Consider the following 17,753-nt stretch of genomic DNA (forward strand, 5'->3'; position numbering starts at 1 on the left):
ATCTTTCCCTCTGCTTCCCAAGATTTGGGTGGCCCTGTTGGCCTTAAATAAGGCTTTAAAAACTTGATTTTTATCTACTGGAACCACTGGATCAGGATGTTGGGTTACCTCATCTAGTTAATAGTTTGTGTTGTTGAAGATGTTGGGCTTGATCTCAGTTTGTGCTGTTTTATATTTTGCTTATGGGGGTTTTGTGTGGTTTGGGGGGGTTGTGGGGTTTTAATTTTATGTTAGCCACTCAGAGTTGCAGGTTGGGCAGCCATATACATTGCATAAACAAACAAACAAAACATGAATGTCCTGATTTGGACTTCTGATGCATCCAGATCTAAGTTCAGAAAGCACGTTATAAAATTAAGTTAATGTTATTGTAAAGTGTTCTATAAACAATTCTGTCAACTATTATTTTTTAATTTTATTTATTTATTTTCTATCCCGCCTTTATTATTTTTATAAATAACTCAAGGCGGGGAACATAGCTAGTACTCCTTCCTCCTCCTATTTTCCCCTATAAGTTCCTGCTTGATTGTGACTACGATGCACAAACCTGGATATGCTTTGGTACATCTGATACAGTGTCCTTGTTAACAAAAAGCTGTAGCATTTTAACTCAGATGTAAGTTCCTAAAATAAAATAGGTAGTTTTCAGATCATTGAACCATGTTTTGGTATGTGTCTATTAGCCTGAATGAAGGTTCAGCATGACTTCGTTTAAGAAACAGATAAAAAGAATGCCCATTCATTGGTAAAGTGAAATAGGAAACCCTTTCTTATTCTGTTAAAAAAATAGAGTGATTTGGCAAGAAGAATTCCTTGTAATTTGAAGGCCACAATTATTCAGTAAGACTTATGAAGGCTGACTGCTTCTCCTTTTTGCAAACTATAGATTACCTAAGAGTTAGACTGGTGTTCTGGGAATTGGGTCAATATCTGTTGGTGTCCTCTTCAGCCTGCCCAAATATTTTTTCTGCTTAAGGGAAAAGCCAAGATGGCACCATCCACAACCAGCTCCATTTTCCAAATCAATGCCATTGTCTGCCTTCTTGTATCTGCTGCTTGAGATGGTTCCTTCATTATGCCTAATGGTTGGGCCAGGTTGCCATGGATATTAATGAACAACTGATAAAAAAGAAAAACAATTTTATTGATTTAGAGAGACAGGAAGGGATAATGTTTAAAGTGTGTTATATATATTTATCTCTAATTTGGGAGTGGAATATATATATATTCATTCATTCATTCATTAATAACCAGTGAAAGAAATCTTAAACGGTGTTGCCCATTTTAGGATTAATTAATAATGCAATGTTAAGCCTTTTTTCTTATTGGGGCTGATTCTTTGAAAAGTATATTTAGGTTATAGTTGAAATACTGTATCTACAGAAATTAATGGGAATAAAACAGTATTACTGAGTGGGAAACACACATTTGTTTTTTAGATTGTCACAAGTATATTACAACAGATAATATTCCATACTGGGCATTTTTTGTACAAAGCAAAGGTGAAATCTTCTCTCACAATGGCTGCCCTCAGAGATCCTGATTTTAGAAAGTATCTGCAGGCTAATTTATTGAGGAAGTTATTTGATCAAAAGGACTTTAATGAGTTACTCCAGGAACAACAACTGAGCTTTGCCTTTTTTATATACCAAGTCCCATAATCCTCAGCAGCGCAGTCAACCAGTGATGATTATGGGAGCTGTAATTTAAAATATGTGGTGGACACTATGTTTTCTACCATTGATTTACATAATCACAGCTCTCCCAATCAGGTAGCACTATTTGGCTGGTAAATCATGGAAATTAAAGCCGAGTAAATCTGGAGGATAGCAGCTTGGAAGAAGCTGTTTTCTCTGTCCAATTAACTGAGAAGGAATTGCAGATGTATACATATATTGTACACTTTTCTCTAAGCTCTTAAGCTTAAAAGCCATTTTATGTACAGTATATTTGACAGTTAAACTACTAGGAATCCTTTTTTCCCCCTTTCTTTTTAGCATCAATCTCTCTTCATCTGTCATTGCTATAGATGGTAAAAAGATGCCCCCCCTTTCAGGATCTTATATGAGACCCTTAGGATCTCCTTCTTTTGCTTGCAGGAGTGCGTTTGGATCGAGTGCGTGGAGGTCGCCAGAAGTACAAAAGAAGACTGGACTCTGAAAGCAGTACTTATCTGAGCTTACAGATCTCCCCTCCAGCCAAAAAACCATGTAGGTGCCAGCATCACACTCTTCTTTATGGACTAAACTTTCAATTTGCATTTATCTGCTTGAATTTTCATTGAAAGAAACAAACTCTCAATAGTTTTAAATATGCAGCAATTAAATAGCACTGTCTAAAGATAGTAATCTGAGGCTATAGTCTTCAAGACTAATGTTATATAGAAAGCATTTCCACTGACACCACTGGCATTTTTTTCCAGCTTCTCCTTGTGGGTCCCTCAATTCTGTTTTTCAGGGTTTCCAAAATAAATTTGGGAGACATGACAGAATGGAAGGAAGGGCTGATCCAGCAGTGGAGGCCATTCTGTCAGTAAAAGGATTATGTTTTCACAATCACAATGATCAGAAAGGGAGAATATTAGTATAAATATAAGGAAGACTCTATTTATTTATTTATTTATTTATTTATGTATTCATTCATTCATTCATTCATTCATTCTTCACATTTCTATTACCGCCCATCTTCCCCCAAGAGGGGGACTCTGGGCTGTTATTTCCCAACTCATGTAGCCGTCCAGTCATCAACTTCCATGCAGATATGATGGCCTACCATCACCAATTCTTTTCTCCAGTTTTTTTTAACTTGCTAATTTATCAGCTTGTCCATTGCTGATACTCTTTCTCTCAGTCAGTTGAGAATAACCTTTTCAAGTATTTCATGACTGGAAGGTTGTGGTGGTAATGATAGTTTAATTCTAGAGGCATTTGGCAAACTACAAAAGCAGTTCTAATCCTGACACCAAATGGACATTTAGCTTGATGTTTTCACCTGTATGAGGCGTACACTTTAATTATAGTCCTTCTTCAACAGTGCATTTCTTGTGAATCAATTATATAGTACCATAGATTAACAGGGCCCTCCTCATACAATATCTAGTGCAGGATTTGGCAAATTATCCCCCTGCAGCCACATATGGCCCCCAAACTTTTGTTTTCTGACCCACAACCTCCTTTGATTGTAATTGCTGAAAATCAGTGTGCAACTATTTTGAGATACGAACACAAGAAATTGTGGTGTAAATAAGCTTAATATAATTAAAGGCAAAATTAAACAAAAAAAAACCTGACCCCAAACACTACCCACTGTTAAAATTTCAACCCACATATGTAAGGTGATCCCAACCTCTGTTGCCCTTACCTCCCAATTCTCTCCCTTCCCCCCTCCAAATTAATGCCATTCCTGACCACCAAATGTTGCCCATCCCTAACTTAATAGGTCCTCTTAACAGCAGCTTGGCTTGGCTTGGCTTGGCTTGAGACTATATAAGAGCAGAAAATATCCCTGAAAAAGATAAAGTCCCCTTTCCAATAGGGGCATCCTCCTTTTTGGAGAACTGGGTGGACCACACTATCTGTGTTGGTTCTGCAGTGTGTGTAGTTAATAGATTGAGCAAGATCAGAACAGGTATGTTCTGTGTATGTACACTAACAGAATCCAATGCACTTCACATAAAAAGTGCTCATATAAATAGTTAGAAAAACATATGAAGTAGAAGTGAGAAATGAATCATACTTCATTTGCATTTTCTCCCAGGCATTGGGTTAAGGGTTTTTTGTTTTTTGTTTCTGTTTTATTTTGCATTCTCACTTTATTTCAGGAGTTCCATTTCCTTTATATAAAATATGCACTGATATGGTTACCCTAACAAAATTAATTAGTTTAAATACAACACTAATTAGCTACAATATTCAGCACTTTCAGAAATGTAACTTAATTTCTTGATACAGGAATCTTAAATAGTAATTAACACATGTAAAGATCTGTGAGGATCAGGAAGGGATCATAACTTGGTGGTAGGGCACACACTTTGCATGCTAAAAGTTACAGGTTCAGTCCATGGTGTTTCCATTTAAAAAGTGTTCAATATCAGGTGAAGGATCATCTGAGCTGCTGGATCAAGATGAACAAATAGTATATTCCTAGGAATCCCAAACAAACAATGGAACAAGAATAGTCTTACCCTCTCTGTTTTTCAAGGTTTTTTATTTTTCAGTTGCAGGAGTTCACCACAAGTATATACTAATTTCTGCTTTGGGGTTTGCAGTGACTAAGGTAGTCTCCCACTTGCTGGTGGCAGAGCCAGAGAAGATTTATGCTATGCCTGACCCTACCATGCCAGAAAGTGACATAAAAGCACTGACGACGCTCTGTGACTTGGCAGACAGAGAACTTGTTGTCATCATTGGCTGGGCAAAGCACATCCCAGGTAAGAAGTGGGAGATAAGATGGATAGAAAGTGGGGACTAAAATTACTCTTGCAGGGAGATGTTTATTATTTGGGGCTAAACTGTAACGGATCTTTGCCCACTGAGGGGCATGGGAGCAATCCACTCTTCTTTTGCATGTCATGAATAACAAAACTTGATTGGCAACACCTTTCTGTTGCTGCTTCCAATATGTGGGGGGGGGGGAACATGCATTTCTAATAAAGAAATCTATGTGTTCCACTTTCTAATGTCACCAGTATGAACAGGAAGTGGAAATGAAACTGTACAAATATTTGTTGTTATTGTGTTGCTTTTGCTTCTTGAGCTAATGCACACAGGGGACACAAGAAAAATCTGCATTCTTGAGCAAACAAGGTTACAGGAGGACAGTTCGTAGCTTCAGTACCTTTTTGCTTGTAGTCTGAATTCCAGTGCAATTATTGATTTATTTATGTAAATTACTGTACCCATAGCTCCTGGTGATTAAGTTATAGCTTTAGCTTTGACCTGAAAAACTCAAGTAGATGGAGATTTGGAGAAAGAGGTCAGTCTTTGGATACTGCTTCTCAGCAAATCTTAATCCTGGTAGTGTCCTTCTTGAAGGAGGCCTGTTGTATTAGGGATTACACCACTCACTAGTTGCACAATCTGACAGGACCTGATTCAGCACCAACCGAGTTAGGCTACTGATTAAGGCAACTCAGCCTGAAGACCCAAAAGCTGAAGAGAATTAACAGGGAGGATAATCACAGGCCAAGGCAGACAATGGCTTCTCTAAAGCTCAGGCCAATTATTTCATTTTGATATGGTTCTTCCTGTCTGAGAATTTCTGAAATCAGTTTGTAGTTAACCAGCCAGACACTCTGTTGCCCAGATGGAGTTTTGGTTGCAGCAATACCACATTTTCTTAGCAGCTGGGACATAAAATATATGTATCTACCTAAAAATATATGAAGCATTTCCCAGATAATACATTCATTGTTTCTCTGGATACAATGTGGACTACTGTCACCTTTCATTGGTCCACAGTTGACTGCATTCTTCCTTATTATTTATTAAAGCAAAGTGTGGCATTTTGTAAAATATAGTCCATTATTTGGAACTTGGGCACAGTACTTAAATGATTAACTCCCTGAGTAATTGAATCAATTCTATGTTTCGTTTTGCATTTGGGGATAAGAATCCTGAACATATAACCCACTTGCTAGTTCTCTGTTATTGTGGTATACACACATTTTAGGTCTGCATTAATTCCAGAACTTGCCTCTACAAGTTTCTTATTCTAGTGCAAACTCCCTGTTCGTCGTATCAAGCAATGAGAGTAAAAAACTTAAAGCCCTTTTTCTACCACTGAATATATAAAAATATGTTTTAATAGAGTATCTAATATTCCCTCTTCCCTGGCAATCCATTCCCTCCAGCTTTGCAACTACCCTTGCATTAATGGCTGGTATGTTGCTTCCACTTCCACCAGACATCTCTGCAGGAAAAGGAAACTTCTGCTGAGAAGTTCTGATGAGAGGGGCTCTCCCAGGGTGGCTGTTTTGCTGTTTCCTTGGCTGGGAAGACGAAAGCCATGCACAGGATGAAATACGGCTAGTGGAATGACAGCAGCTGTGTCTAGAGTGGCCTCAGATCCTGTAATTACATCTCTCTTTATTACAGCTGCTAATGGCCCTCCAGGACGACAGAAATGATAATAAATTAACAGATTATGAACTCTACTTGCTACAAATTATGCGTTTTCTCTCTCTCTGAAAACTCTCACTTTCAAATGCTGAAAAAGAATGTAAGGTTATGACTTCCATGAACTTAAATACTACAGCTTTTATAGAAGTGTTTGAAGTTCATCTGGGGTTCCTTTCGTGTAAAGGCAATGGAGCTTTTTCTGCAGGATGGAATGGACATAGTGTCCCTTAGATGCCATGTCAGGGTTTTATGCAATGGTTTTTAATATGACAGATGACAGATGCCAGAAGGATTTTTTTACCTTTTTGCTTTTACTAATTGTATACAAAAAACTGACACAAATAAAAAATAAATAATACAGACAGTAATAAAGAGGAAAATAAGGGAACTAAGAAAGAAAGAAAGAAAGAAAGAAAGAAAGAAAGAAAGAAAGAAAGAAAGAAAGAAAGAAAGAAAGAAAGAAAGAAAAAGGGAGGGAAGGAAGGAAAGAAGGGAGGAAAGAAGGAAAGAAAGAAAAATGTACAGGGCATATATTTGTTGATACATATAAAAGTTCTGCATAAGCATTTTAATGGATGGCAGCCATATTTCATTTTAATCATCCATAGTTAATCTACATCAATAAGTGATTCATTCATAGGTTGCTGGTAACATTAACTCTGCAGATTGCTGAATAGTGTAGGTCATACATTTACCTTTCCAATGCTGAAGAATAAGTAGCTATAAGTAGAGCACTGGAGAATCCCTTTTCTTTGTCCGGATGTTATTTTCCATGCAATAGGAACATAGTTCAAAAGAATATAAACAACTGAGAATATTAAAACAGAGTTAGTTCAAGTAATCTTCCCAAAATAAAACAATTATATGATGCTGTATAAACATACATTTACACTAAGCATGTGTCTCCAACAACATGACAGTTTACTCAGACCTTTTCTATATAAACAGCCCAGAGTTGTCGCAACACGAGGTGGGAGGTGAAGAAATATGATAAATAAATAAATACAGTTAAATCCAATAAGCCCAAAATATTTTGTGGTTGAATAAGTTGCAATCTAAGATTTATTGAAATTTTTGATAGTGATGTTAACATCTCTTCCCACTGTCTACACAAAACAGAAATCTCTAATTCCATATTACATTCAGCCATTAAAATTTAAATATCAAATTGATTCAACACCAACATATTTTTTAAAAAGTAATTTTAGATTTTTTTCAGTCTAATGGTAACTCAAGCACTTGCAAAATGTTCAATGTTTCTGAAGCTGAAAATGCCACAGGTCCAAACTGAGATGTCAAAATAAGTTATTGTAAATACTGCCACTGAGCAGTATACTCTGGTTTCTATTCATACCATGTAAATCTTTTGCCTTTTACAAATCCAGAAAGTTGCCCAAATGTTAGTTTGAATGAGCTGGTAGTGAAAGTTGGGTGCTCTTGTTTATTCTTGCCTTCTATGGAAAACCTATTTCTGGGCTGAGGAGAAGGTGCTTAGAACCATTATCAGTGCACATTTCCTAATTGTATAAGCAGCAGCAACAGTCTTGAACTCTGTATTTGGTTCTGGTTTCTCATATCCAATAGTTGCATGAGATGCCTTTATGATTTTCACAAACCAATCATGATATACATAGATATCTGTTGTTTGGTCCTATCTTCCACCTTATTGGTGGCATTCTATCACTGAATATGAAAGCTCTGTCTTAGGTGTCTTGCCTAAGAGCTACTAATAGATCTAATGTGTTCAATCATTTTTAAATGGTACCCAATTTGCTGCCATCTTCATAAATTTGATTATTCATGCATGGAATCTTTCTCATCATCTTTTCTTTTATATGTCCTGAACTTTAAGCTAATGATTGACCTACAGTGATCTTCTTTTTAAAATATAATAAATTAGCCAACTAAATCTTTCTTCATAATAAAAAATGTTCTAACTTAGAACACTAACCTTTGAAAAAGTAAATGTGCCCTCAAGTCAAACTTGACTGTTGGAGACTATAGCCATGCAATTTTCTTGGCAGAAGTATGGAAGTGGTTGGCAATTACTCATTACCTTTTCCCAGTTTCTTTCTTTCTTCTTTTAACTTCCCAGTCCAATCTACAAGCCTCAAATTTCTAGGCAGTTCCCCCATCGAAGTACTAATCAGGGCCAATGTTGTTTAGTCTCTAATCTGCAAAAAAAATTTTTTTTTTTTAAATTTTCAGATTGAATCTATGAGCTGATTCAAAGCATCAAATGAGGCACTTCGGAAAGATTTAGACATGGTTTGGAGATTTGAAAGACTTCTACTTATGGGCAAACACACACTTTTTATGGATCAGTTTGAAAGTCCAAATCAATTCAATTTTCCAGATCAGTTCAAAAATTCAAATGTGGATTGATTTTTCAAATTCAAAAATCCAGATCAAGTTGGTTCAACTTTTCAAATCAATTTAGGAATTTGAATCGGATCAAAGCTGATTTGCATTCCCTTATTGAGCATGAGTTGCAGCATATACAGTAAACTCTTGATTTTCCAGACCTCCATTAAGCAGATTCTTGATGCAACAGAAAAAAATTACTTCAGACTTCACTGCCAAACAATGGACAACATCAGTTGTTTCTGAAGCACTGGATAATTGACATAATGTAAGTCATTTGTGTCAATTTATGACATTTGTGTATTTATGAAATTTACATCTTTACATCATTTAAATCACACTTCCTGACACAAATATACAAATGTCAATTGCGTAATTGGACAGATGGCATAAATTATGTCAATGACATAAGTTAGGATTTAATAGACACTTGGATTTAATGGACACCCTTTCCCTCTTAAACAGTCTATTAAGTCAAGATTTTATAAAATGTAATATTGGGCATTTGCTTTCAGTTTCATTTGTAATTAGTTTTGTCTTTTTCTTTCTTATGGGGATTTAACAAACTCTCTGGTGTTTCCTCTTCAAATTCTGCATTGCAAAGGTGGGAAATGAAATCACTTCAGTGGAATCTCAGAAGTGATGCAATGCATTCACACCTTTATTCTTTATTCAGTGTATCTCTGTCCTGCTTCTCAAGAGTCACATCACAAAATAGTTTACAATTAAAAATACTAAAATGCAGTAATAAAAATAAAATAAAGCAATGTCAAAAGAGCATTAATTAAAAAGGTGGGGAAGGGAAGGCAGACTGAAGAAAACAGAATCATTCCTCCATAACAAACATTCAGTGAAGGCCTGGATGAAGGAGTAAGTTTTCAGCAGAAGCCTAAAAGGTACAATCACAAATTTCAGGATGGGGAGAACATTCCAGAATGCATAATCTCAGTACTAAGAGTTGTTTGGAGTGCAGTGGTTAGATTAAGAGAGAGAGTCAGACAGACAGACAGAGACTACAAGAAAACATTCTGTCAGATTCAACATACAGTATGTAGCATATCATTTGATGATCGTAGTGACTGACTAGGTTTGTAACTGAAGGCAGTCTGTCAAATATCCTGGCCCCAGAATATTTAAGGCACCGTATGTGAAAGGGGAGCACTAAAACTGACTTGGGAGCTAATTGACAGGCCACCCAGCAATCTGCCCTCTGCATTTTGCATCAGCTGGTTTTGAATGATATGCAGTGGAATATCATATACATTTCATTGCAATCGTTTCAGTATGAGGTTATCAGTGTATAGATGTATTTAGCAAGGTTGTTCCTGTCCAGGAATAGGTATAATTGGTATACCAACCAAAACTGGTGATTGGCACTCTTGACCTCAGGATCACTTGGCTCTCTAATGACAATAATTGTAAGACCATTCCCAAACTTTCTGAGAGTACAGACTTACAGGCAGACTCCTCAGTTTTAGTATCTTGTAAGTATCTCTCCACAAAGTCTCTGACTTTTCAGAATTCAGCCTAAATTGCCTAAGCTTCCACTTTTAATATTGCACTATAATGATTTTATTGACTGCCTTCCCAATGAACCACCAGAGGAATTTGCTTAAGTAACTGAGTGGGAATGCTGTCTTTCTTCACACCATTATGTTACCAATCTGGTTGGGCACATGGCGGTATAACATTTTACTGCCTGTGTGATCCCTGACTAGCTTGAATGACACTCTGAGAAACAAAATACAAGCGCACCAGAGAAGGAGCAGAAATTATGAATGAAATTATGAATGAAAAAGCTATAGAGAAATGAAAAATAAGATATATTTGGAGTTTAGAGGCATTCTGCACCTTCCTGCTATTTCAGATTAAGGGAAATAGTGAAAAACAAAATTTAATCTCTAAAAACAGTAGGAATCAATTAGGAATAATCAGTGCTTATTTCTTTTTATTGTTAACTAAGGAAAGAAGAATGATATTCTCACATAGAACACTTAACAATATTAGTTGTCAAGATTGTGCAAGCATAAATGATACAGCGGCTGACAGACCTGAATCTGAAAAAGAGGTTTATACCATCTTCTCCAGTCAGAGATGGAGAATGCTATAGCCCAAGATCTGGAGTTGTATGTACTATGTTAAATTCAGCAGTGTTGAGGCAATTCACCGAGGGACTGTTTCACAGATTACCAAAAACCAAACTAGAGTGCCTGATGAATATCTTAATGCAAGATCCAAGCACAAAGCATGTACAGTAGTTAAAATGTTTAGCTGTACCTGTCAAAATGAGAAGAGGACCTGAATTAAAAATTAGACGTAGTCCTTACCTGGCTGAAGACATTTCTATCTGGTTGGCATGGATTATCTCACATTAGATTTCATCTGGCTGACTCAAAGTAGATTTCATTTCTTTAATGTGCTAAATAGGTGGGCAGTCTTTGTGTCTTGGTCATTTTCACTGTGGAAATTAGAAACTTCTTCTGAAGAATGGGCATCAAAATAATCTGTGTACTTTGTACATTGTAATTCTCCAATAAATCCAGAGCTTTATGAACACAATTTTTTGCTAAGTAAATGTAGTGTAACAGTAAAATAAAATCTCCCTTGCTTTCCTATGGCTGAGTGTAGATGGTTGTTGCTCAGACATAGGGGACAGAGCAAAAGTTTGTCGTCACCAAAGCATTGCAGCCCAGTTGTGCCAAGCTGAGCTCCTTTCCATTGCCAGATCTGCCAAACAAGGATCAGATTTATAATTCATCTCCAGAGTGCCCCAGATTCCTTTTCAGCTGTCCTCTAATTTCTTCTTGCCCTCCTCTCCAGTGCTTTATCGATCCCTACCTCATACCCATCAGACTTCATACACACACATACAACATGTGACAGCTGATTGGTATCTGTTAATTAATGTGGCTTGGAGCCTCTTTTCTATTCAGTGGCCTGATAAGGGAAATTGGATGTCTAAGGACTGCTGTGCCATTATCATCCCTTACCTCCTCTGGCAACACAAATACAAAACATAGTATAGTGATAAATAAATGCCACTGACCCATCCCTCTGCCCTCCCTTCCTTTAGCTGAGATGGCTGAGATAGAAAAATAGAACTCCCGACCAGTCAATATAGCAATCACTGGCTCTTTTGTTAATTGCCAGGTTGATAGCAAGAGGAATCAAATCATCCTGGTTCCCTTGGCCCAAGTGCAGGAAGGCACACCCAACTGCGTGAGCTGAGGTTTCTGGGAATAAAGGCTTCTGGATAAGGATATATCACAGTTAGTGAGACATGCACATTGGTAAGTCATAAGAAAGAACTGTAGGGTAATAGTGAAAGCAGTTAAACTAAAAGAAGGAAAGAGGAGAATAATCTCATAAGACACATGGAAAAATATGAGGCCATTGCTATCCCAACTGCTTATACTGCTGTATCCATTTGTTACCAAGTAAAAATGAAAACAAAGTATCCTCTATAGAAGAAGCATGTATGTTGTTTGGTTTAACTAAATCTTCACACAATACATCAAAGCTTTGACTCTTAGTACAGTCTTCCCCAAATTAGTACCTCCAGAAGTGTTAGGAGATACAGTTCTAATCATTCTGAAAGGCACCAGATTGGAGATGGTATATGGACACATTGTAGATATCTGGGTCATGGCTGTATTTGCCAATAATTCTGTTTTCCAACCACTAGCAAGGGAAAAAAAAATATTTATTTTACACAAGGACTCTTGTCTGACTCTTGATCATTTTGAAAGGGTATCCCACAAGCAAACATCAACATATTCACATTGCAAGAATGAAAATAGTATGATACTCTCTTGAGTACTATTGTAATTGTAAAGGCATTTTATTTCAGAGTGGAATCATTACTGACACTGGTGTAAATTTCTTAGCACTTCAAGGATTTTAAATTGGAGTATTGGGAGATAAGCCAATTCTTACACTTCCTTGTGTTTTATACTACAACAAAATCAACTCCCTGCTTCCTCTCCCACATTTGCTAGAATGCCCAATTTTACGTTTTCATTGACAGGGAATAGTTCCTTTTGCAGCTTCCTTTTGACTTTTCACAGATCTATAGTTGGAAAGCAGATGAGAGTTCTTTTATTTGCAATTACATTTGTTCTCAGCCATTAGACATTATTGGTTCTGATGGACTTAGTTCCAGGGTTTTTTTGTTTGTTTTTTATCTTTTTGCTTTGACAGCTAAATCAATGCACATGTCTGCATGGGAGTTCTTTTTCCACTTGGCCTGAAGATACAATAATGGTATTCAGGATTCCATAGTGATTTGATGTTTGTCTTAAAGTTAGGTACTGCTGCTTTGACTGAAGTAGCTTACAAAGGTATTTATCCAGATAAGGTGATAGCTTGTATCTTCCTATAAGCCTCACTGTCCTTCTATGAGTGAAATTTCAACCCTTTATTAAGGAAGAGAAGAAATACATGATTCAATGGTGGCTAACATTAAGTCCCTATTTCTTTGAGTCATGGTCAAACCCCTGTCCCTTTGTACATACTGTATAGCAATGTTGCACACATGTACAAAAGATCATGCTGCTGCAACCACCATTTTGCCTTTCTTGACCCCTCTTCCCACCACCACCCATGGTTGCCACTGGAACACATGCATTTGAAGGAGTGGTTTCTATGATCATATACTGTAACTATGTGATTGGTTTCACATGGGGTGGGTGATTTTAAGTATATCATCTCTCCTTTTTGTGTTAATATGGCAATAACTAGGCCTCTACAAAGCATCCAAAAAGGGCATATTACAAGGCATGCTGGCAACGTTGAAGCACTAGATCTTGAACTATTAAAGCAGTTGCATTCTCCACAGGGATTGGTGCAGCTGCTTTGAAGTCGTTCCCCATTGTCTCCACCTGCACAGCTCCACCACTTTGCTTTGCTGGTCATTCCAGTGGAAGTCTGGTCTTTGTGTGCCCATACATACAGAGTCAGCTGGGAGAGCCTTCTGGCAAAGGCAGCTGCTTCAACACTTCAAGGAGGGTATTTGGTGAAGTATCTCTTGGGAATGCTTTGTACAGCCCTAGGGATAAATATTTAGATGAATAGGAAGTAGCTCCTTATGTGAAGCTGCTTTCTCTTTTGAAAATCTGAATAGGCCTCTATCTTACCGAAGTATGTCTGTATGGCTGGCTCAAAATCAAAATCATTTCACTGAGCAGTTTGTCTACGGACATTTTTCCTGTAACAGCCAGAGGATTCTGTGAGTTGCAGTCACAGTGCAGCAAAGGGCAACCAACTTGGAAGGTTAATCTAAGATACACTTTTGCATTTATTTTGGGGTTAATTTCTTATGTCAAAAAAGACATAGTGAATTGCATCTGCCAGCTTTCTAGGAAGCAGCAATGCAGTGCCTTCTCCTTGGTCCATGGACCTCACCTGCTGTGCCCTTGCCTTGCCAGGCTTTTCTAACCTTTCTTTGGGAGACCAGATGAGCTTACTGCAGAGCGCCTGGATGGAAATCCTCATCCTGGGTATTGTGTATCGCTCATTACCTTATGAAGATAAACTGGTCTACGCTGAAGATTACATCATGGATGAGGAGCATTCACGCTTGACGGGGCTCCTGGAGCTCTATTTGGCCATCCTGCAGCTGGTGCGGAGGTACAAAAAGCTGAAGGTGGAGAAGGAAGAGTTTGTCACTCTTAAGGCCCTGGCTCTCGCCAATTCAGGTAAAGTCATGAACACAATGGTCAGCAGCTGGGAATGTGGGGAGATCCTTTGTGAGCATCAAAAATAGTAGCTGTGCTTTGAAAGGAAGAATAAGCCCATGGTTACAACGTGGGAAGAAATTGCCCTACATCTGGATTCAGGCTCATAGCTCCCCATCTCCTGACAGCTGTAGGGGAAAAAAATCATAGTTATTGATTTTGTAATTAACAGTTCACCAGAGCTATATCAATAACAGTTCAGCATTGGCTTGCTGGAAATAAATCCTATAATGTTGGCTTAGTTTTACAATCACGTATCAAAGTTAGGTCCCATGTGCACTTGAGAGAACAAGGGTGGGCAGCTTGATGAGTGCACAACTGCCACTTTGAGTCTGTTTTGATCAGGGTACTTGTTACTCTGCAGCTGCTACATATATTTTCTTTGTATTACCCTTCATTAAATGTAAAAGGCAGTATAGAATGTGCACTGACTTGTTCCCTGTGAATTTCACATACACTTAAATGGATGCACACATACCCTCTCAGGTACCAACACATGGAGAGGGCTCTTCCACCAGCCTATCATCTTGCAGTGATTTTGAATAGTTTAAATGCACCTGAAAATAAACTGGGTGGTCTGATTATTTTTAGATCTTTTGGCTGGTACGACGCTATGAGTATAGTATGTTTATATATTTGTGAATCTAGAGTTACAGAGACCCTTCAGTCAATCAGTGATTTTACTTTCTGGCCAAAAACTGAGCACAGTGAGCTATCAGCCAATTACTTACTGGCTTGCTTAACAGCAAGTAACCAAGTGCCATATCTCTACAACCTGTTCCATATCTAAACACAAATCCCTTTCCCCTCTATTCAGAAATAAAAGAGAGTAAGTTATTAGCGTTCTCCCATATTTCTGTGGTCATCATGTTGGTAAAATTCCATTGCCTTCCAAACTTCTAGTTCTGGCTTGTTGGAAATCTGCAGTTTGGACTGTTTTGTCTACTCATACCAACATCCTACTAGGAAGAATTCCCAGAGTTGGGCAGAGGGAAGAGAGAGAGCCAACAAAACCATCCATAAAACCACACAATTGGAAAAGGCTATTTATACCACTGAGCCCTACCCACTGCTCAGTGCAGGAATCCAAATTAAAGCATCCCATGAATGGCTATCTAATCTCAGTTTGAACACATCTAATGAAGGGAAGTCTACCACCTCTCAAGACAATTGGTTCTGTTGTTAAACTGCTGTTATTATTAGGAAGAGGGTTTTTTTTCCACACATTCAGTTGAAATCTGTGTTCCTGTAATTTAAATCCATTATTTCATGTCCCGCACTCTGGAATAAAAGAAGGCAGGTCATGGGCTTCTTCTATATGACATCCTTGAAAAGTGCTATCAAACCTCCCTTCAGCTCTCTTTTCTTGAGGCTAAACACACCCAGCTCCTTGTAGGAGTAGTGCAATAGTAATATTACACTACTGTACTCAAAGGTGGTTTGATAAAAGCAGAATAAAGCAAAAAATTAATTCCTGTGATTTAGAAATTATTTTTCTATTGATGCAACTAAAAATTACATTCTGAGTTTGCAATCAACTATTTTTCCAGTGTCTTTTTCACAAGTATGAAGCTATGTATTCCCCATTTCATTCCATTCCTATACATTTTTTTTGTTTGTTTCCCGAGTGAAAATCCATGTATTGGTGTACAAATTAGAAAGCAGAAATATAGACAAACAAACTGATAGCTGATTAGCAAAAAGCAAGCAAAGCCCTCCAATTTTTCAAGGATTCTTAAATTAGTTTTCAGTATTTTCCAGTTGATCTAGAAGGAGAAATCTCTTGAGAATGTAGAATGTTAGTATGGCACATTAATTAGGTCAGGTTTTGAGCTCATGATATAAAGCTCCAAGTGCTGAATTTGTTGTTCATTGTGAAATCAAAAGTCTAACAAGAGAGGAATGTATGTGGAATCCTTCATGCTCTCTGAGCTTGGTTGTTTGCTTGCAGCCATTTCATTACCCAACTAAGTAACATCCTCAGTGCTAGTGAGTGTGGAGTTTGCTCCCTATTTATATACAGTAGCTTGCCCTGACAGTTTTGGTGGGAGTGTGGTTTTCTCCTTGGTAGTTCCTTGGTTAGGGTATTGTTTAGTTCCTTGATTAGGTATATGTTACCTGGTCTGGTAATGAAATGTCTCCAAGCAAACAACCAAGCTCAGAGAGTACTAAGGAGTCTACAGTTCAACCCTGAGCTACATATATTCTCTTCTATAGGACTGTATGTTTCAGGTATATCAAAAGTCATATTCTAATAACTTTGTTACATAATTTAATGCAAGAGTAGATTGGCCTGGTGGTATGTCTGTTTCTTCCAACACACCTTTTGTATAGATTCTCAGGTAGGGCATACCTCCCAGAAGCTGTCTCTCTTGGTTCTTCAGATAGCACCTCTCTACCATGGAGCTCTGTGTTCTAAGATTAAATACATTCCCTGACCATTTAGCTAAATTGATTCCCTCACTGGTTTTGCTTTTCCCTCTAAAGATTCAATGCACATAGAAGACATGGAGGCAGTGCAGAAACTGCAAGATCTTCTCCATGAAGCCCTTCAGGACTACGAGCTGAGTCAACGTCACGAGGAACCACGACGTGCAGGAAAGCTGCTGCTGACCCTGCCCCTCCTGCGGCAAACAGCTGCCAAAGCTGTGCAGCACTTCTACAGCATCAAACTTCAAGGCAAGGTCCCCATGCACAAACTCTTCCTAGAGATGCTTGAGGCCAAGGTCTGACATGCCCAGCCCCACCTAGAAAGCCCAGGAAACAAACTGGAAACAGGAGCAGCCATGGAGCAAACCAAACCAAGATGGCAGCTGGCTTTTATCTTCAATCATTTACTGTGGAGGAGTAATTTAACATTCATCTGGCAGCCTGCCATCTGAAGAATATCATGTACAGAGAGGGAAACTCTTTTAATCAACATCTTTTTTTTTATTTGTGGGAAATTCGCAACTAAGCTCTTGCACTTGCAGAGGGAACCAAGGAAAATTTGGAGCCCCTGAGCAGTGATGCTCTTTGCACTATCTAGGGCAGCTGATTCCTAGCTTTTCCCACCTTCTAATGAAAGGAAGTGGAAACCAGAAGCAGGAAATGGTGGGGTACAGAAGTATAGCATTTATAGCATGGTGGTATGAGAGGATTTTTTTTTTAAAGTGGGCATCATTATCCAGCACCTGGAGCTTGATACCATTTTTCAAGGCACAGCCCCGTGTGCCATTTGCTTCTTTGGAAAGGAGCACCTTCAGACTGAATTCAAGTTATTTGTAATGTGTACATAGAGGCCTATTTCCTATCAGGAAAAGCAGGTGTGACTGTGTAAGATATTGTGTGATCTTGAGCAGTATCTTTGCATCTGGCTTTTCCTATTCCTGTGCAATCAGAACATTCCCACTGGTAGTTGCTACACAAGCTGGAGATATATCCTGGGGAGAAGAAGGTCTTACTGTTTCAGAGCATGCAGAGAGAACAAGCCCAGCCCCTGTCTTATTCCAAAGCTTTTTCCATCAGAATTCCTTTTTTCTCCTATATATGGTGT

At 38.1% G+C, this 17,753-nt stretch overlaps 1 protein-coding gene across 3 annotated transcripts in view; it reads left to right on the forward strand.

Moving 5' to 3' along the window:
- Window positions 1–17,311, forward strand: part of ESRRB (estrogen related receptor beta) — a 59,573-nt gene extending 42,262 nt beyond the window's left edge. For 2 of the 3 annotated variants that reach the window (XM_063290143.1, XM_063290145.1), the window contains 4 exons: window positions 2,100–2,210; window positions 4,268–4,429; window positions 13,910–14,179; window positions 16,706–17,311. In XM_063290143.1, the coding sequence (XP_063146213.1) occupies window positions 2,100–2,210; window positions 4,268–4,429; window positions 13,910–14,179; window positions 16,706–16,950 (788 nt within the window). In that variant the 3' untranslated portion in view covers window positions 16,951–17,311. Of the gene's footprint in view, window positions 1–2,099; window positions 2,217–4,267; window positions 4,430–13,909; window positions 14,180–16,705 lie in introns of all 3 variants that reach the window. The other variant, XM_063290144.1, reaches the window with a different exon arrangement.
- The last annotated feature ends 442 nt before the right edge of the window (window positions 17,312–17,753 follow it).

This window comes from Candoia aspera, chromosome 1, assembly GCF_035149785.1.
Source record: "Candoia aspera isolate rCanAsp1 chromosome 1, rCanAsp1.hap2, whole genome shotgun sequence".
Taxonomy (NCBI): domain Eukaryota; kingdom Metazoa; phylum Chordata; class Lepidosauria; order Squamata; family Boidae; genus Candoia; species Candoia aspera.